This window comes from Marmota flaviventris, chromosome 19 (assembly GCF_047511675.1).
Source record: "Marmota flaviventris isolate mMarFla1 chromosome 19, mMarFla1.hap1, whole genome shotgun sequence".
Taxonomy (NCBI): Eukaryota; Metazoa; Chordata; class Mammalia; order Rodentia; family Sciuridae; genus Marmota; species Marmota flaviventris.
Window position 1 is genome coordinate 801,681 of NC_092516.1, and position 20,226 is coordinate 821,906.

General features: G+C 49.9%; 1 protein-coding gene and 1 pseudogene across 5 annotated transcripts in view; one reads left to right on the plus strand and one right to left on the minus strand.

Annotated features, from left to right (window-relative positions):
• Clec16a (C-type lectin domain containing 16A) overlaps positions 1-19,224 on the minus strand; it is a 177,181-nt gene extending 157,957 nt beyond the window's left edge. For all 5 annotated transcript variants that reach the window (XM_027940442.2, XM_027940441.2, XM_027940444.2 and 2 more), the window contains exons 1-3: positions 18,967-19,224; positions 5,201-5,329; positions 2,359-2,492 (exon numbers count right to left, since the gene is read on the minus strand). In XM_027940442.2, the coding sequence (XP_027796243.2) occupies positions 2,359-2,492; positions 5,201-5,329; positions 18,967-19,046 (343 nt within the window). In that variant the 5' untranslated portion in view covers positions 19,047-19,224. The remainder of the gene's footprint in view (positions 1-2,358; positions 2,493-5,200; positions 5,330-18,966) is intronic.
• Positions 10,394-11,270, plus strand: LOC114096937 (growth arrest-specific protein 7 pseudogene; annotated as a pseudogene).
• Positions 19,225-20,226: the final 1,002 nt, after the last annotated feature.

The following is a 20,226-nucleotide window of genomic DNA, read 5'->3' on the forward strand; positions in this document are numbered from 1 at the left end:
TTGTGAGTACGATCCAAGGAGCTGAGCGAATGGGGACAGAGAGCAGAAAGAGGCTACCAGAGGCTGGGGTGGGGACAGGGAGGCGTGGGTCAGCGAACCCAGCCCCAGTTCCAGGTGGGTGAATTCTGAGCATCTAACGCCCAGGGTGGTGACAACAGCCAACAATACTGTGATGGACACCTGGAATTCCCTAAAAGGTCATTTCTAAGTGTCCTCACCACACAAAAGGCAACTATGTTCACTGACTTAACTGAGGTGGTCACGTCAATGTGCACAGGTATCAAGATGTGTACCTTAAACGCATACAAAAAGCCAAAATTTAAACCCGTCTTCATCCCCTCGCCCTGTGCCTACCTTGGTTTGAAAGGGGTTAGCAGACATAAGACCTGAGGGCACCCTGGATTAAATGATCACACCGACACCGTGCCCCTGCCCCCTGCCAGACCCCGCTGAGCCCTGCATCCCATACCCTTATCTGCTGCCACTCAGCTGCCATCATCTCTGCTGGACAGAGGACAGCTGCAGCTGCAGAGCTGACTCCCAGGCACCCGCAGGGAGCAGGGCGCCCTCAGCCCCAGCCTGCCTGGGTCACAGTCCTGTGCCACGAGCTGGCTCTTTCCCCCTGGGTGTTTAGAAACCACCACTGTTTCATATCCAGCGCAAGAGAGGCCGATAACAGGGGAGGCCGCGTAGGGAGGCATCAATCAACCCGCAGTTGTCAGCCTGCGGTCACCAAGTGCGAGGCACCTCTGAGACAGCAGCACCATCTAGTGGCCGCTGCTGGAGCCACAGTGCAGCAGCTCTTGCTGCCAGGAAGCAAGACCACCAGGTAAAGCTGCTCCCGCTGGGGAGACACTAGCCCAAGGTGTCCTGAGGACAGAGAACCACTCAGCCACTTGTCCCCTCGAATTTCTTGCAGGCAGGGTCTGGGCCTGGTGTAGCCTCCTAGAGATCCAAGACCCAGCGCTGTACCAGGACTGCTCCTCCTCGGCACAGTGACCACGCAGGCTGGAGAGCCTCTACCCGCTGGACGCCAGCAGCACCCCGTCCACCTGCAGTGTGACAACCACCAATGTGTCTGGACACGGTCAAGGGCCACGGGCCTGGAGCCATGCACACCCCAGCTCCTGGGCTGAAGCGGTTCCTCTGCTCTGGTCTCACTAGAGCTGTCCCCTTGAGGCCACCACTCCAGCTCTCCTGGTGTGCAAATGGGGGCACCGACAGCTCGTGTCTCATGGGGGTGGTTGTTACAGATGAAGAAACTGGGCTTAGTGAGGACAGGGCCACGCTCCCCAGCTGGGCCACAACACTGTGTCGGGAAGGAGGGAGGTGGCTGCCCCCTTCTTCCTCTCCCTGCCCCCCCACACCTCCTCTGCGGTTCAGCAACCAAGTCTCACTCCCAAGTCACAGGAGATGCAACCCCCACCCACTCAGCAGAGGGCCTCTGCCAGCCCTTCACGGAACCCCACGCACAGGAAGCAACAGTGCTGCAGACCCAACTGTGTCCCACAGATCCGCGTCAGGTTGAAGTCCTACCCCCACGGTGACGTATCTGGAAGCAGGGTTGGGAAGTGATTAGGGTTGGGTGAGGTCCTAATCTGATGGAACTAGTGGCCATATACAAAGCGGAGACACCAGAATCTGGTCCTCTCCCAACTCCCTTGCTTGATCTTGCCGTCACTTCTGCTGTCACACACAGAGGAAAGGCCAGGCAGTGAGCAAGTGGCTGCTATGGTCTGACTATGTCCCCAAAGGCTCATGTGCTGGATCTTAACTCCCCTAGGTGGCAGTGCTGGGAGGGGAAGCCTGGCATGGAGCGTTTAGGTCACGGGGCAGAGCCCTCAGGAACAGCTTCATGCTTTTCTCCCCTGAGTTCTGGCTCTCAGGGACTGGACCAGCTGCCTCAAGAGCAGGTTACAAAGCAAACATTCTCTCCCTTTAACATGTGCCTCTTACCCTTGCATTTTCTGCACCAAGTTGAGGGGTATGAGGCCCATGCTAGATGTCTCCATTCAATCTTGGTCTTCTCTGCTTCCAGAATCACGAGCCAAAATAAACCTTGGCTTTATAAATTAGCCAGTCTTAGGTATTTTGTTATACCAACAGCAAACAGACTAAGTCAGTGGCTATCTGCAAGCCAGGAAGAGAGCCTTCACCAGAAACCAACCCTGATGATAGCTTCAACTTAGACTTCTACCCTCCAGAACTGTGAGAAAACCAATCTATAGTTTAAGCCCTCAGGCTTTAGTACTCTGTTAGGGCAGCCCAGACAGACTAATATACAGCAAGCACAGATATACAAAAACCATATTAAGCTACACCCTGCTGACAGACACAAATGTCAAGCAATGTCCTTACAAAGTGAAGTCTCGTGACTGATATTCTCAAAGAGGATGTTCAAAGTCTGCAGCAGCTGAACGCACACATAGCGGCCCGATTTCTGCCTCAGGATGTTCAAGAAGAAAACAAACATGTTCTTCTCCAGGAAGAAGCTGGGGAGAGAATGAGCAAGGGTCAGTGGTTTGCTTCAATAAGTGGAAACCAAAAGCATCCTCTGCTGATATTCCCAGCCCTGCACCCTGCCCCCCAGAAGCACCAGCAGGGACACCAGGTCACACCACCACAGGGCCACGGCTTCCATCCTGTCCAGTTCCCAGGATGCCATCTTCCTTCAGGCCAATGAGCAGCCCTTCAGCTCAGAAACCTTTCTCCCCAGAAGGTAAGAACAGTGCTGATTCAAGACGCGGTGAGCTAGATTTCCGACAGAATGGGAACAAGCTCTGCCCACTAAGTGATCACACAGCCATCTCCACCCGCAATCCCAACACGCAGCCCTTTCCACTGCACATCCTGTGACCGTACTGCTCCTTACCAACCCTCTTTCCTTGGCTCTCCTTATCTTTGACTGTTAAGAAAATCAGTAATTGGAATTCCCGCAAAGGGATAAGATAATGAAGACTAATAAGAATTTGGGTTCCAAAGCTGTCAAGTTTGTAGTTTCCATATTTTGGGAAAAGAACTGAAAATAAAGATGAAGGTGCTGACATGGTGGAGGGACCCTCACCAGCCCCCTCGTTTCCTTATGCCTTTCTTGCTCTGGACAGGGCACTTGCCTGCATGTGGCCTGGGGGCACCAGCTTTTGGAGGTTCATGCTAGAAACAGGACCCCCTAGTAGAACCCCTAGTGTCTTTTCTAAAGGAAGAAAATGATGTTTCTGGTAATGTGTTCTGTGCCTTCAAGCCAAAACTGGATAATCTTTATCTGGAATATTCACCAAAATCCCTGCTGTCACGTGTCAGCTAGTGACTTACTTCTGGGTGTCTCTGCTCCCTGACCATCAGCTCCTCAGTGGTGGGATCAGGGGCCTGACACTTCCTCAGCGCCACGTAATTTCTGTTTGAATACGTGAAAGGGCAAATGAATGGATAAATATGAACCTAAAAAAATGCTGACAGCTTTCTCAACTCTGATCTGGGAACCTGTGTGCCTGTATAAATGCCATCCACTTTGCCCTTCAGAGATTTCTGTCATCTGCCATGTTTTGTCTACCTTCCCTTCAGTTGGTGTAAATCAGTGGTTCCCAAGTATCACCGACACTCTCAGGTTTTCAAAAACCTGGTAAAATCAAGTCTGAACTTAAAGTAATGTGCCAAGCTTAACGTCTTAGTTGTGACAAACATTCCCTAGTGATAGGAAACGTTAACAAGACAGAAACCAGTTCAGGGGCATACAGGAACTCTCAGCACTACCTCTGCCAACTTTTCTATAATATTGCACTTAAATTTAAAAATTTATTAAAAACAAGATTTTCTGGGGATTTCCCCGAGTTGCTAGTGCAGAATCACTGCACTCCAAGAGCTCAGTAGCTTCTCTGAGCTGGTCAAGGAGACATAATTGCTAACCTTTATGCCAATGTTCTCTCTCATGTGCAAAAAGCTATAAACACCCAACAAATTACCCATGGATACCTAAGGGGAGACAGTCCCACTTATAAGCAGTGCCCCACATTCTCCTTTAGGGATCATGGCCTGGGTCCTAGCTTTGCACTTTTCACAAGGAGATTTTATGGATTAAAAGATAAAGCTGTCCTGAAAATCAACTCAGGATAACAAATAAGCCAGATTGGAAATGAAATACCTTTTTTAAAAACAGGTTTTAAAAATGGCCTTGGAGCTGAGGTTGTGGCTCAGCGGTAGAGCACTCGCCTAGCATGTGCAAGGCCCTGGGTTCGATCCTCAGCACCACATAAATATAAATAAAATAAAGGTATTGTGTCCAACTACAACTAAAAAATAAATATTTTTTAAAGAATAAATATAAAAATGGCCTTTATAATTAAGAATGCGTGTATGTTTAACGTATATATGTATATACACACACACACACTCACATGCACGTACACATATATACATTCATATTATGTATGAATATACATGCACGTATATTTGAGAACGTGTTTGTATATATACACATTTGAGAATGAATATGTATATGGTGGCTGTAACCAATCCCAAATCCTTCTGTGCTGAGACAGGGAGGTGGTTCATAGTTTAGTCTTTGCATTCTAACTGTCTAGTAGGCACACCTATTTCTATCAATCATCATCATCCATGAGCACCTGCTCTGTACCAGACACCAGACGGGGGACTTTCTTTTTCTCCTTTAAAGACAAGGAAACTGAGGCTCAGAAGACAAGAAACCTGGCCTGAGACTGCTCATTTAGAAAGTGCAGAAAGGGGAGACAGCCCTCCTGGGCTTGGTGTTGGCCTCCCTCACCACCTACCTGCTCCACGGCTTTAAGCAACAATGGGGACACCAACAGGGCCTCCGCCGGGGGCAGGGAAGCTCCCTGGACTGTGTCCTCAAAGCTCGGCACTGTGCCTGGCCCTCACAGGTCCTTGGTGGCTCCTCCAGGCCAGGCTACACTCAGCACATGTTCTCCTTCCCTTAATGGGACAATCAGGCTTCTTGGAAAATTTTTCATGACATTTTGGGGTTTTCTGGAGTCACTCATTTCCATAACTTCCCCCTTTGGGGCTTGCACTTCTTCTGTGTTTAAAGGATGTTTTATAGAGAAAGATTTGGGCAAGACTAAATCAGCGTCAAGTTCTGGCCTCATCAGGAATAACTCATGGTGTACGTTTGGAAAAACATTCAAAGGAAGAGGAAGAATCAAAAACAAGCACTAGAAACCCTTACTCAAATACAGAGCTGTCATTCTGGTCTCCCCAGATCAGGATCTCGGTGATAGAACGGATGGTCTCCACCAGCAGGTTCCGGTTCTGCTCTGTGACGGTGGTGTTCTTAGTCAAAACATGGTACAGATACCTAAGAGAAAGGAAGAAAGAAAGGTCACCAACCAACACGAAAGCCAGGCCCAAAGCCCATTAGTGACATCTGGAGACAACACAACAGGGCTTTTTCAGATCTGGTCAGCACAATTTGACATTCAGATTAGACACATTTCACCCAAGAAAAATGGCAGGCTACGCTTTGAAAATTAAACAGCAGGGACAACTACTATTAAATTGAGGCAAAATCATCCTCAAACCCTTGAGGACAGTCATTCTCAAACTTCAGTGTACAAGAGGACTGCCTGGAAAGCAGGCCGGACAGGAGGAATCTGGATGCAAAGGGAAGCACACTCCCTGCTGATTCTGATGCAGGTGGAGACATAGGGCTCAGGCCAAATGTCTAACACAGGACAGGCATCAGAGACTCAGAGAGATGGGTGCCAAAGCCAGCTACTGGGACAAAAAAACCTGTGCAGTGAAGATTACCCTTGGCCAGGTGCAATGGCGCACACCTGTGATCCCAGCAGCTAGGGAGGCTGAGGCAGGAGGATTGCGAGTTCAAAGCCAGCCTCAGCAACGGTGAGGCACTAACAACTCAGTGAGACCCTGTCCCTAAATAAAATACAAAATAGGGCTGGGGATGAGGTTCAGTGATTGAGTGTCCCCAAGTTCAATTCCCGGTACCAAAAAAAAAAAAAAAAAAAAAAATTACCCTTGGGATAATCCCTCTCACAGTGTAGCAGGCCCATTAGAACTTAAGGCTAAAACAGAATGAGAGCAGTCCAGGGACAATGGTCAAACTCGCAGAGCACAGACTGTTAAACTCAGAGTTGAGTGGGCTTAAGAGGCTACAGCAGTGTCCTTCTGCCACATGGGCCTAGAAGTCAATGCCAGCCCAGACAGGAAGACACAGGTCACTCCTCCAGGCCTCCCTGCTGGCAGAGAGGACAACCAAGAGAACCAGCAATGCCAGTCCTGGGCAGCATGGGACCAGCAGCCTGACCTGACGCCCCGGGAGTGCATCTACCAGAGCTTCTCAAGGGACCACACAGGTCCAGGGAAATTCATGGGTCAAGGAAGCCTGAGGCCTGGGAAAGAAAAGCAGACGGAAGAGGAAGTGACTCAAGAAAAGTCACCTCCTGATGTTTCTTTATAGCTCTCTCTAGTTTGGTGATCAGGACGGGGCTGGTGAGAGATTTTATAGGACTGTCCTGTCTACAGTCTCTAAAAATGGGAGGGCACAGAGAGGCAGAACCTTGCAGATGGGAAAATTAGGAACCACCTGCTGCTTGCACAGGGCTGGGTTTTACTAATTAATATTGTTGCTGTTTGGGGCTGGGGACATAGCTCAGTTGGTAGAGTACTTGCCTTGCATGCACAAGGCCCTGGGTTCAATCCTCAGCACCACAAAAACAAAAAAGTAAAAAATATTGTTGCTGTATGTTATCTTTAAAGACATGGTATAACCAAACAACTAACTGGATCAAAAACTGCATATAATTTTTAAAACGCAATAAGTGGCCCTCCAAAAATATAAATCCTTCACCATTTGTGCCCAAATCTACCAGCAGTGCCACATGTGGGGGCACAAGTAAGTTTCCCTTTGTGACAGGGTAACACCACAGCACTGGACTCCCTGGACCTACGGGGTCTCTCTCACTTCAAGTACATCTGCCTTGTGACGTTCAAAGAGTTCCAGACTGTGGTTCCCAGGCCTCCTGTACCACCTACTTAAGGTGCTCCTTATTCCAGCCCCATTCAATCAGGCTCCTAGGTGGCAGGACCCCAGCCCACTAAAGTATTTATGGGTTGTTTTGTCATTGCCCCACCCCATCCCAGGGCTATGGATGGAACCCAGAGCCTCAAGCAGGCTAAGCACACATTCTACCACTGAGTTACAGTCCCAGACCCCTCTCAAGTATGACAGCCACCATATCACTCCTGCTGTGGATACCAGTGACACTCTCCATGAAGTGCACAGAATGCCCAACACCCTGTCGGTGACAAAGCATTGTTTACCGTGGCAGTGAGGGAGAGGGACGGATCCTCCCTCTCTGGAATTTTCTTCGGTGTAAATGACACATGTTCATTAGCATCATATATCACACTCCTGACTCGACATGAGGTGGTGGCCTAGGTGAGGGTGTCTGTTCTGAAGGCTGCCAAAGAGGTTCAAGTCTTAGGACCAGGCTGACCGCAGCAGACTGGCTTCGTGCCCTTGCTGCCCAGTCAGCCCGGACACTCCTGCTCACCTCTCAAAGCCCAGCTCCATGCCTCCTGTGATGACTTCCTTAAAGAAGGCCCCCTTGCCCTCACCCCTCTAGATGTGCCTGGTCCCTCCTCATTGGCACCTGGGTGTTAGCTACTGCACATATCACACAATGACCTGCCTCCTTTACTAGAGTTCAAGGTCTGAAACATCATCTTGTTGATCTTGGTTACCCCAGTACACTCCAAAATATTTAGTACTCCAGTGAGTACTCAGTAAATGCTGAATGGGGCAGGGGATGGTCTTCATAACCTACATTTGATCATAGCATACAAGCTAAAATAGGCTAGGGTCCAAATGCCAGACCCAGCATGTGACAGCACAGACTGGTGTGAAGAGTTTGGTCTCTGGAGTCCAACAGACTCAGGCTTGATCCCCGGTGCTGCCACTTCCTAACTTGTGGGCCTGGACAAAGCACTTCATCTCACCTCTCAGCAACCTGGATTCTATAAAATAGTGGCAACAGGTGGAGTCCCATCACTGGGCTGTTTCAGAGATTCAATATGTGCAGAAAGAGCCAAGCTCGACACCTGGCACATGGTGAGCACGCCAAAGAAGCAGGGTAGCTGCTATCACTATTAAACTGTGGTTAGTATGATGGGGCCATTATCAACATCCTTCCTGGATGACACCAGTAATAGTCCAGGGCTTAGGAAGGTGCACTCAGGCTCACCAAGGTCAGGGAAAGCAGACCTCAAGGAGACACTGTGAGGGGAGGTCAGAGCAGGAAGTGTGCAGTCTAGGTAGCTTCTGGAGAGGCAGTGCAGTACTCAGGTTAATCACAGACATGGTGCCAGCCTGCCGGGTCTGAGTGCAGCTGCGCCGTTTATCGGCTAGATGATCTTGAGCAAGCTCCGTCATCTCGATGTGCCTCAGTTATCTCAGCTGTGAAGTGGGAGCAGCAATGGCACCTGAATACATCAGCACCTCTCTACTATGGCGGTGTTGGGAGGACTGAGTAAGTAAAGAGATAACTGGCAGTTACTATGTGTAGGACAAGTACTAGTCATTGTTGTTGTTGCTTTGACAAATCTCCAAGAAAACAAACAAAAACTAGTATAACTGCTGCTAGGAGGCCTTTAGGACAGAGACAGGGTGGGGAGCGAGTTCTGAAGAGAATATTCAATAAGTCTGCTGGGCCTGGCACTGAAAAAGGGCTTGACACCGACCCTCAGATTCACAGTGACCCGGGGACATGCCCACTGCCATCACTGCACAAGCCAAAATAGTACCTGAGGCTGGGGACCATCAGTGACCACCCAGCTCCCTAGTCAGGAAGCACCATCTGAGAGCTGCCTGTCCACGTCTGCTGTTCTTCAGCGTTTTCAGTGGACCCATTCTGCTGGTGGGTGGGGACATCACTGCGTGAAGACCAAGGCCATTCAATATGCGCTTATGGACATCTGACATCCTCTGGAGAGGGGCCTACCTACGACCCTGTCCAGGTTCTTAGTCCAAGTGCTCCTCCCCTCCCTCCCGCCCTCTTGGTGCTGGGGATGGAACCAGGGCCTCACACATGCCCAGCAACGCTCTCCCGCTGAGCCCCAGCCCCAGCTCCAGCCCTTTGCTGGATACACGTCACAAATATCTTCTCTGGCTGTGGCTTCCTTTTCATTCTCTTTATAATGGTGTTTTGATGACAGAGGCTCTTAATTTTAATGCAGTCTAAATTATCAATCTTTCCCTTTTACAGTGTTTTCTTTATAGCAAGATTAGGAAATCCTTACCTATTCCAAATTCATGAAAAAATGCTATTTTCTTCTAATAATGTTTCACCTTTTGCATTTTGCCTCAGAGTATATCTGGAACTGACTTTTGTGTATGGTGTAAGGTATGGGCCCAAATTGCCATTCCCTATGTGGTGGTCGATCTGACCCCACACCCTGCTGAAAGGCCCTCATTTCTCTACTGCACTCCAGTGCCATTAATCAGGTGCTGCATGTGTGAGTCCCTTTCTGGATGCTCTAGTTTCATTGATCTGTTTGTCTGTCCTTGTGCCAACACCATGCTGTTTAATTACTGAAGCTTTATAATAAACCAGCCAGGTGGTAATGTATGTCCTCCAACTTCTTCTGTTTTGTTTTGTTATTTTTGGTTTTTATTGGCCATCTAAACTCTTTGCAGTTTCAGATATATTTTAAAATCACCTTCCCAGGGCTGGAGTTGTGGCCCAAGTGGTAGCACGCTCGCCTAGCACCTGTGAGGCACTGGATTCCAACCTCAGCACCACATAAAAAATAAAGATATTGGCTCTCTCTCTCTCCCGGAGTTCCTCCATCGCCCTCGGTTGGTGAGCCTTCTGGGTCCTGCAGTGTGGCAGAGCCTGCAGTAACCGGAGCCTAGATCTGTGAGTTTCTGGAAACCTTCAGGGACACTTCAAATCGACAGAGTAGAAACTATCCTGCCTCAGAACCACCCGGCTAGATGGGAAGACGCACAAACAAAATGAAAAAACAAGGGAATAAAGTGCTCCAAACAAACCAAGCTGCTCCCATAAGAGAATCCATCGAAAAAATATCAGAGAAGGAGTTGAGGATGTATTTAGAAAAAATGTACTACAACTTAAAGAATTTTATAAGAGAGCAGGCACAGGAGTTTTGCAGTAAAATAACAGAATCTCTTCAGGAGATGAAAGATCGCTTCTGTGAAGATATATCAGAGGTCCTGAGAAGAAATAAAGAAGAAATCATTGAAGGGAAGGAATCACTAAACCAACTTAAAAGTTCAATGGAAAGTATCACCCACAGACAAGACCATTTGGAAGATGGAACCTCAGGCAATGAAGACAAAATATTTAATCTTGAAAATAAAGTTGACCCCACAGAGAAGATGATAAACTGCGTGACATTCCCTCACCCAGACACCATGCCTGAACAGCAACTGCTAAAGCCAACCGAGTGGAGCTACTGTGACTACTTCTGGGCTCATAAGAAGGACCCCCAAGGCAATGGCACGGTGGCTGGGTTCCAACTGCTGCTCCCAAAGCAACTGAAGGGCAAACGAATGCAGAGAGAAACGTCTGCATTCGCCCGAGAGAGGATAAAGGTTGAGGAAGAATATGCAGAGAACCTGGCTAAGCTCTCTCAGAGCTCCTTGGCTGCACAGGAGGAAGGCTCCTTGGGAGAAGCCTGGGCCCAGGGGAAGAAGAGTCTGGCAGATGAAGCAGACGTTCACCTCAAGTTCTCCGCCAAGCCTCACAGCGAGGTTGAGAAGCCCCTAATGAACTTTCGCGAGAACTTCAAGACAGACATGAAAAAGTGTGACCGCCATATCGCTGACCTCCGCAAGCAGCCCGCCAGCCGCTACGCCTTGGTGGAGAAGGCCCGGAAAGCCCTCACAGAGCGGCAGACAGACCTGGAGATGAAGACTCAGCAGCTGGCGATCAAGCTGAGCAACAAGACAGAGGAGGACATCAAGAAGGCCAGGAGAAAGTCCACACAGGCTGGCGACGACCTCATGCTCTGTGTGGACCTCTACAACCAGGCGCAGTCCAAGTGGTTTGCAGAGATGGTGACCACCACTTTGGAGCTGTAGCGGCTGGAGAGGGTCCAGCAACATCTGTGTCAGCACACACAGCTGCGGCAGGAGACAGACATGTCCAACCAAAGCACAGTCGAGCCTGTGGACGAACGCTTCGAAAAGTGGACCTGGCCAAAGACAGAGAGCACAAAACGGCAACATTCGCCCCGTGGACACGGAGATCTAGACACGCCTGTGCGGCCCCAGGGGTCCTGCCCGGGAGAGGGGCTGGGGGTCCCGTGGAGAGGGGGTGGTGGCTCCTGCTGGGTGAAGCTGCCCTCCCACCCACTCTCCTGTCCACTGAGGAGAGAGGAGAGAGCTGGCAATTCCAGAAGGGTGATCTGGATGGCTCAGCTGGGGAATCCCAAATATTCCCAGGCCAAGAAGACAGACCTGCAACCCCGCCCTTGTCTCCAAGACTGAAGCCCCCCCAAACCCCGTGCCGTGCTTGTTGCTCTGAGAACAAACTGAGGCTGGAACTTTGTGGTCCCTGCTGAGTTCCATAGGGTGGCCGTCACATACTTGTGCCCTTGGATGCCCCAAAGCCCATCCTTCACCTGGTCCCTTTATCTCCCGGGGCTTTGGAAGATCAGGGAAGGGCTGTCTCTGCCTCCAAGCCAATGTCAGGATCTGAGTCATGGATAGAAGGCGCCGTCAGCTCAGCCTGCACCTAGAATCCTTTAGGGCCCTCTCTCTATTTTTCTCATTGCATTCTGGGAGCCCAAATCTGGCTTTTCTTGGCCACTTTTCATCCCTGAGGGTCTTGGGAAGGCCTGTTTTCTGCCTTCCCTGACCAACCCTGCCCAGAGAGGTCAGGATGGAACTACCTCATTCGGCAAATTAGCCCCAAGTCAGAGCAGCATTGAATCACGGTTCCTATCAGACCAGGCACCATCTCTGAAGTCTCTGGAAATCCCGATCCCTCCATTCCTCAGCTGCTTTCTCAAGGCAGTCCCCACCCCCACCCTGCCACCCCTGCCCAAAGTTCTCCGCCAAGGAGACCTCCTTCAGCTGTGTGCATGTCCAAAAGCTTTGAGAGATGGAGATGAGCCAGAAACCATATGGGGTCTGTCTCCCATGGTGTCCTGTCCAACACTGGGCTACCCTGACCCCCGCTCCCCCAGGCTGCCCACCAAGGGCTTAATAGGGCTAGGTCATTCCCACATGGGAGACAGGTTAGGGCAAGTCTTTGTCAGACTCCATCTGCTTATGCAAGATAGGGTTTGGACTGCTGTATGAGCACTGCAGACTCTCTCTCCTTGCGATCCAGGTGTGTCCTGCCACCTGGGCCTCCAGCTCCTCCGAACTTTCCAGAGCCCTGCACCAAGCCCTCGCTTGGTGCCAGCACCTCCTTTCCCTCTGTCCGTCTTCCCTGGAGAAGCCTGAGCCAAGCGTGACTCGGGTAGTTTTTCAGCACTACCCCTGGGTTCAGCCCGCCACTTTTCTTTCTCGACTACAGCAAACACCATCTCCACCATCTTAGCCTAGAGAATCAGCCTGAGAGGGCTGGGAGAAAATATTGACACAGTGAGCAAGGAACAGCTTCTAGCCAGAAACCCCTGCTCTGTGAGCCCATCTTTCTTCATCTTTCCCCTTGATGGCTTTCGGCTTGACCCTTTCATCTCCCATGGGGGCAGAATCCTACGAGCCCAATTCACGGATCTTTCCCTCCATTTTACATTGCTAATAATGGATGTTAATCTTGAATCTTTCAGCATGTCTTCCGCTGAATTAGAATGGCTTTCTCATAGTTTATTTTAGAAAGATGTTCAATATACTAAAGCAAACCAAAAAAAAAAAAAAATAAGTAAATATATTGTATCCACCTAAAACTAAAACTTAAGTATTAAAATAATCACCTTCCCCAAAATACTAAGATTTCCCTTGAGATTGCCCTGAAATCGATAGCTAAATTTGGAGAACTGACATCCTTGCAATAGTGTGACATGACAGTCACAGCTGTGTTTCTAGATAGGGACCTCACATACCCTTCGTTAAGACTCCTAGGTAGCTGATGTCCTTTGTGTGCATGTGGAGGCAGGGGAGGTGGATACTGGGGATGGAACCCAGGCGCCTTTTACCTCTAAGCTACATCCCCAGCCTTTTCTAAATTTTATTTTGATACATGGTCTCGCCCAGTTTCCAGGCTGCCTTTGACCTTTCAATCCTCCTGCCTCAGCCTTCAGAGTAGCTGGGAAGGCATGCCCACTTTCTGTGTGGCTGTTGCTGGGATATAGAAACACCTAGTAGATTCCAGCTCTGAAGCTCTATGACGGTTCCACCTATATCTTGCTCTTCTTTCTGTCCCCATAATGTCCTAGCACACTGTTTTAGGTAAAGATCCTCAATATACACTTATCTGAATGTATTGGGAGGAAAAAGGTGAATGAATTAAGATTTATTATTTTAACACTGCATCTAATCCCAGAGCTTTGGGAGATGAAGTAATTGAACCATCTCAGAGATAAAAATACTTCAATAACTTTCTGATCAGAAATGTAACATACACTTTAGAAAGGCTGGAAATTTTGATAACAAAAAAGAGGCAGAGAGAAATGGAAATTGTCAGGTATGCTACTGTCCAGTGGTGACCCATACTTATATTTTTCTTTGCTATGGATATTTACATAGTGGGGTTCATGTGGTAAGTTCATTACCATGCCCATAATTTTTTCCTATTTGGTGCTAAAATAAAAGAATTTTTGCTATTAGCAAATGTTTGCAAATATCTGGAATGGCTATACAGTACCCCCACGGAGAGGACAAGCACAATACCTACCTTCTGAAGGGCATTAAGGTTCATAATTGCTTTGATGATCAACAATGTTGCAATGACAAGCTTCACGTGCAAAGCTGAGTCCCTGTCTCAGATAAATTTCAGAGGACAGAAGATTGCCTTTGACACTTAACTACAGCCAATTAAGATTTTTCTCTTACAAGGTTAACAACTGTTAAGATGAAAAAAATTCCTCTCAAACTCTGAGTCTATTCATTTTGATGATCATCATCATCATCCAAACAGGTTGCAGCCAGGACTAGAGCTGTGCAGTCTATTCCAGACCTCCAGTTTGCAACCATTCTAGTGGATAAAATGCAAACAATGGAGTTAAACAAAAACAACAACAACAAAATGGTTTCACTAGCCAAGCACTTACATGAAAATACAAATATCTAACACACAAGAAAACCAAACCAAAAAGGCATGAAAATGCGTAGCAGATTGTAAGGAGTCCTCACAACTGACTCTACTGCATTTCTTTGGAAGTCAGCACCACCACATTCCCAAGAGAAACTCTGCAGAAGTGCAGCCCAACATGAGACCCGTGGACAGCAAATTCTACACTGCCAGCTGAGCTGGAGTCTGCAATGCCTGGAGATTCAAACACTGCAGCATGCTGCCAACACACAAGCAGCACACGAGAGGTTTACCACCAAGGACTGTGGACACAAACGAATCCCACCTCACCAAACCCTGCTTTCTCAAGAGAGTGGCTTTGTTCACAAGTTAAACCATGGCAGTTAGCAAAGCCCCACTAGGTTCCAGTAGCCTTCAGTGACAGCATTTTCTTAAGATCGCCACAGGTTTTATGACTTGTACCAAAATATGCATCTAAGGATCTTAGGGTGCTCCTAGAGAGACCCTGAACTCATATTCAAGCTAGAGTGTGAGAAAAGATAAGCAGAATGGCAGGAGGCCTATGGACCAGACACGACTTCCAAATAGCAATGTCTCGAGCATGGGGTGGGGGTAGCGGGGCAGGACAGGCCTCAGTCTGTTTAGCCTACTCAGCATCAGGGTAGAGACCCTCCTGCCATTTCCCAGCGATCCCACATTGAGCCTTGAAAACCGCCATCTGGTCAGTGTCCAGCCTTCTGGATGGCAGAACCAGGAGAGGCTCCACAAGGCTGGCCTTGGACTGCAGGGTGAGGGAAAGGTGTTGGTTCAGTGGTTCAGTGACTCACCAGCCAAAGACGTCAAACGGGGCCAGCGCGTGAGACCTGGCCTGGGATACAGAGTGAGGGCACAGGCCGGGCCCTCAGCCCTAGAGCATGCTCTTGCAGAGGTTCTGTGAGCACTGACAATGCAAGCACCTGTTCAAAAGGCTGGCCGGAACCCGCCTGTCGAAACCAAGACAAGTGCTTGTTGACCACCCACCACCAGCCAGCCCTGAGAGCATCCCACAGACCCACTGAACAAGCCACGCGGCTCTCTGCCCTCTTGAAGCACATGTCCCACTGGCAGACGCACTAGGACAACTGAGAGTGGCGGACGCAAACTAAGACGGTTTCTGATGGCAAAAGGACAAGGCCGAGGAGTGCTGACCACTTCCTGGGGATCTGACTCAAGGTGGGATGAAGCCTGAAGGGCTCACAAGAGGAGAAGACGGAACATAAGAACGTGCTGAATCAACAGCACACACAAGGAAAGCTACAGAGGAGTCACCTCCTGCTGGCCAACCCCACGGGGCATCCTGACGGAGCGTCAGTACTTCAGGGCTGGCGGCAGGCCTCTGGACGGGAGAAAGCAAGCTCAAGTGTGGAGAGCGAGGTGTGGACAGACGGACAGGTGAGGTGAGCGCGGGAAAGAGGACCATCAACGTGAAATACACTTAGATGACAGCGGGCTGCCACCATAAGACAGGAGAAGATGACAGGGGCCCCTGCATGGCCGCCCACTATCTGGCCCTCCTCTGGCCCATTCTGTGAACTTCAGCCAGACCACAGTCCTCTTTGGGTGAGTGCGAAGCCTGAAGTCCAAATACGTAACGTGGTTGACAAGGCCCAGCAGGAGCTTGATGATGGGCATTTATCAGTTAATGCCATAGCCTGGCCACTAGTCTGGGCAGCAAACTATTGAAGATGTGCAGCAAATAACCTCTTGACTCCTGCAGTATGCCTCAACTAAGCCAGTAACTCAATTCAGCGGGTGCATGGTCTTCTCTTATTTAGCAAAAGTAAAATCCTAATAGGAAACCTTCTTTCCAGTTTGAAGCTGGGAGTGCTGTGAAGAATAAACTGATTTTAAAAGGGTCTCTGGCTTTATGTCTATTTTCTCAATCTTTCTGTAAACCTCAAACTATTCTTAAAAAAAAAAAAAAATTCTATTTTAAAAAGAGAATGGATTCCAGATGACTTGTGTGCCAAACACCACAACAACCAAACAAATCAATTCTAAATTATGTTAAATGTCTTCACCACTCCTCTCCATAATGATGTACGCTGACACTCTTGCCCTGAGGCAAGAGTGCATTGGGAACTGTCACTGGTAGGGTGACCAATATGTATCATTTGTCCAGAACTTTCCCAATTTCAGCAATGAAATTCCCAAGCTCTGGGAAACCCTTCAGTTCTGGGTCACCCAACAATCAGGAAGGTTAGGTGTCAGATAAAGCCCTAGTCCCTTTCTACCTTTAGCCTTGTTTCCTTACAACTACCACCTCCCATCTGTTCAGACCACACACCCCAAGGTCCTGCTTATGGTGCCCCTCCATCACCACATGCTGACTCCTGCCCATCCTCAGGGACTCTGCTCTAACGCTGCCTCCTCCAGAAAGCTTCCAAGAAGGAATCCCACAGAACCCTGGGCCTCCTTTGATCCCAACACTTGACACACTGTACAGTCACTGGCTCCTCAGCTGTCTCCCCACCAGCCTGCAGACTCTCTCAGGGAATGAGCTGTTCTGTACCCAAGATGTTTATTACCAGAGCCAAGTGAAGTACAGCAAGAGCAAGCACAGGGGTGGGCACTAGTTGTTTATGCACCTTTTCCCAAGTCACCTTGGGATCTTCTAAGCCCCACACCAATCACATATCACCAGGTTCTTGAGGCTGTAATAGGGATTACACAGATCAGGCTGATCCAGGGCAGACAGCTCTGGTTTCCAGCGACCTAAACAATGCACCTGGACAGTTCTCAGGATACTGCAAAGGAACCTGAGACCCTCTGAGCTCCCAGGCATGGTGGCTGGTCAGCAAAGATGCTTCACTGGCGATGGGACTCAGCTGAGTCAAGTTTCCCCAAACTAACAACCAGAAGTTTTATTCAGAAAGCCAGTGTAACAAGTGCAATCTCTAGAGTCAAACACGGCTTTCACACTCTTCAGCTGTTGTCACCTTGAGGCAAGTGACTTAAGCTCCTTGAACCTTAGTTTCCACTTCTATAAAATGGAAACAGTAAATTCCTATAACTCACAGACTTGTGAGGACCGAAGGAAATATCACATGGGAAGTCCTTAGCAAGCAACTGGCACAGAATAAAAGCATTCAATAAATATTAAAGTAACTTAAAAGGGCTATAGTCAGGCAGAGTTAGGGGAGTCTTCAGTACCTGGGTGCTGGCAGGAGGCCCAACGGCCTGGATAAACACATTCCCCTTCTCAGCCACATCCACCCACTTGATAAATTCCTAAAATCCTTAAGCCACTCCCTTTCCTTGCCAGCTGCCCTCCCATTAAAGACTCCTGATTGCCTACCAACCCCCATCCTTGTCCGGAACCTCTTTCCTCTCCTCGGCTTCTCTCCCCACCACCTCTAAAATCATCCTGTCCCCCACTCTTCAGGACCCACAAACATTCATTAAATGCCTGTTCCGTACTAGAAACGTCACAGCTGAAAATCATAACTCTCTCCCTTCCCCCGGATCAAATGGAAAGCCCCCATCTAATTCCCCTCTGGCCAATCCCTGCCACAGACCCCAACTTCCCTCTAGTTCCCTGCCATCACGGGACCCCATCCTTCTTACTTCCCTCAGGTGCTCCCTCTGGACACCGCCTGTTTCTTACTGCCAGCGGCTTGCCCACTCCTCTCCCGGGCAACCCTACCGGTCCTCCCTGAAGTCACTGCCTCTGATTTGCTCACTCTTCAGTCAGTACCCACTGAGCTCCTACTGTGTGTGTGTGTGGGGGGGGAGGGGGGGGGCAGTTATGCTAGGTATACAACTGTGAACAAACCAAGCAGTCTCTGCCCTCCTGCAAGTTCCAGTTTAATAAAGAGACAGAAAAGAGGTTAAAAAAACAAATGGGATAATGGCAGATAGCAGGAATGCAAGGAATGACATCAGGTCAAAGGTCTAACAGGAAGGAATTGTGGTAGGGAGAGCACTTTAGGTGGGGTGGTCTGGGAAGACCTTAGTGGGCTAAACACACAGCCACCGACAGTGGCCACCTGCTTCCTGACCATACTGGCTTCGTGGCTTTCCACGCATGACAGCACTGAATCCTTACACGATGTACACCGGGCCCATTTGCTGATGGGGGCCGGATGCTCAGAGATGTGAAATAATTCGTCCAAGGTGACACAGCCACTAAGTGGTGGGGTCAGAGGGGACGCAGGTCTGACCCGGGGCCAGCTCCGGATCTTTGCACTCCCGCTTCTCCCACAGCTCTGCGGCGGGCCGTCCCCGGACAGGTCTCCGCCAGGTGATACTCTGTTCTTTTAATGACGGGCACTTGTGCGTGTCCTGGGCTTTTTGTTCCTTCTCTCGCCCAACCAGCCCTCAAAACCATGCCAGGAAGCAAGGGCTGCCTCTCGACTCCTGGACGACTGCGGAAACTGAGGCTGAGCACGGCCACCCGCTCCAGGTCCAGGCCTGTGACCCCGGAGGGGTCCTGGTCCCCGTCCCCCGCCCCGAACCGAGCCCGCGTCCGCGAACCGGAACCTCCCCGGGCACTTGACGGGTGCGACTCCAGAGGCTCGAGACTGGCCCAAGGTCACGCGGCCAGGAGCGGCGGGGTCAGGGTTCGCACCCGGCGCCCGGACCGAGTCCTCGCTCTCCCCGCAGGACCCCGGCGCCGCCCGCCGCTCTCGCCCCTGCCGGCGCCCGCCGCCCCGAGCCCCGGCCCGGAGCCGCCACGCGGCCTCGCCCCCGCCCCCCGCACACTCACTTGAGGTGGTCCAAGGAGTGGATGTTGCGGGAGGACTTGCCGTGGCCCCCGCCCACCCAGCTCCGCGAGCGGCCAAACATGTCGGCGGCCCCGGCCCGTCGCTCTCCTCACGGTCTCATGCTCGACCGGCCGAGCGGCCGAGTGCCCGCGGCGGCAGCACAAGTGGAAGAGGCAGCGGCGGAGGCGGTGGCGGCGGGACCTCCAACCACCTTCCTCCCCGGCCCACAGCCCCGCACTGACATTCAGCCGGAACCGGCCGTTCGACCGCCGCGCTTTACGGCCGCCGCCGCGAGGGACGCTGGGAATTGCAGTTCGCCCGCGAGGCCCCCGGCGACCGGACTCCGCGAACGGACTACAAGACCCGGCATACATCATGCGGCCTCCGCGAGAGGCGGAGCGAGAGGAAGAGAGGCTGCCGCACGGCCCGGGTGGGCGGAGCCCTGAGGAGGAGCCAGATGTAGGTGCGTGAAAAGTCCCTGCCTTATTAACCAGTATAACTTTATGATAAGGAGAAGATTAGCTATTGCATGGTGCATACTATGGGCCCCCGTTCTAAGTGCTTTAGGTATGTTATTTAATTGTCACTATTACTATACTCACTATACTACTATTTTCCCCATTTTATCATCCAGGAACCTTGAGTCACAGAGATTGACTTGCCCTAGGGCAAGCAGTAAATGTGTTGCATAATCTGCATTCAAGCTCAGGTTTCTATAATTTCCATGCTCCGATACACCAAAGCTGCACCAAATCCTTAACGGCTTTATTTGTTCTCAGAACCTTTTTCTTTTTCTACTTCAGGTTAAGAAGTATATGTTGAAAGCTATGCAAGCAACAGTGTACCCAAACTGAACATCCTGTACTTTCAAAGGATATCTCGGGTCTTCACCCCCAATTCATGCAATCTCCCAAACTAACACATCAAAAACAAAAAGGAAACAACAACTTTCTACATAAGCCAAAATGTATCTAAACTTCTCAACTGAATTGAAAATGGGAGACTGGGTGGAAGCAAGATTTCCCTTTTCACTATCCACCTAGTCATCCATTTCTACCCTCATAGTTATTTAAGTCCTATAGCATTCCATTAACTGTGTTCTCCCCAATGCCAACAAGACTTTTGGTACACAGTAGGTGTTCAATAAATATTAGCAGTGTATGAATGGATGGTTTGTTTTGTCTCCTGGAACTGGAGGGATGGAGAACAGTGCAGGGCCAGTAGTTCGTCTGGAATTTTATGTAGAGGGAGTGAAAGAAAGT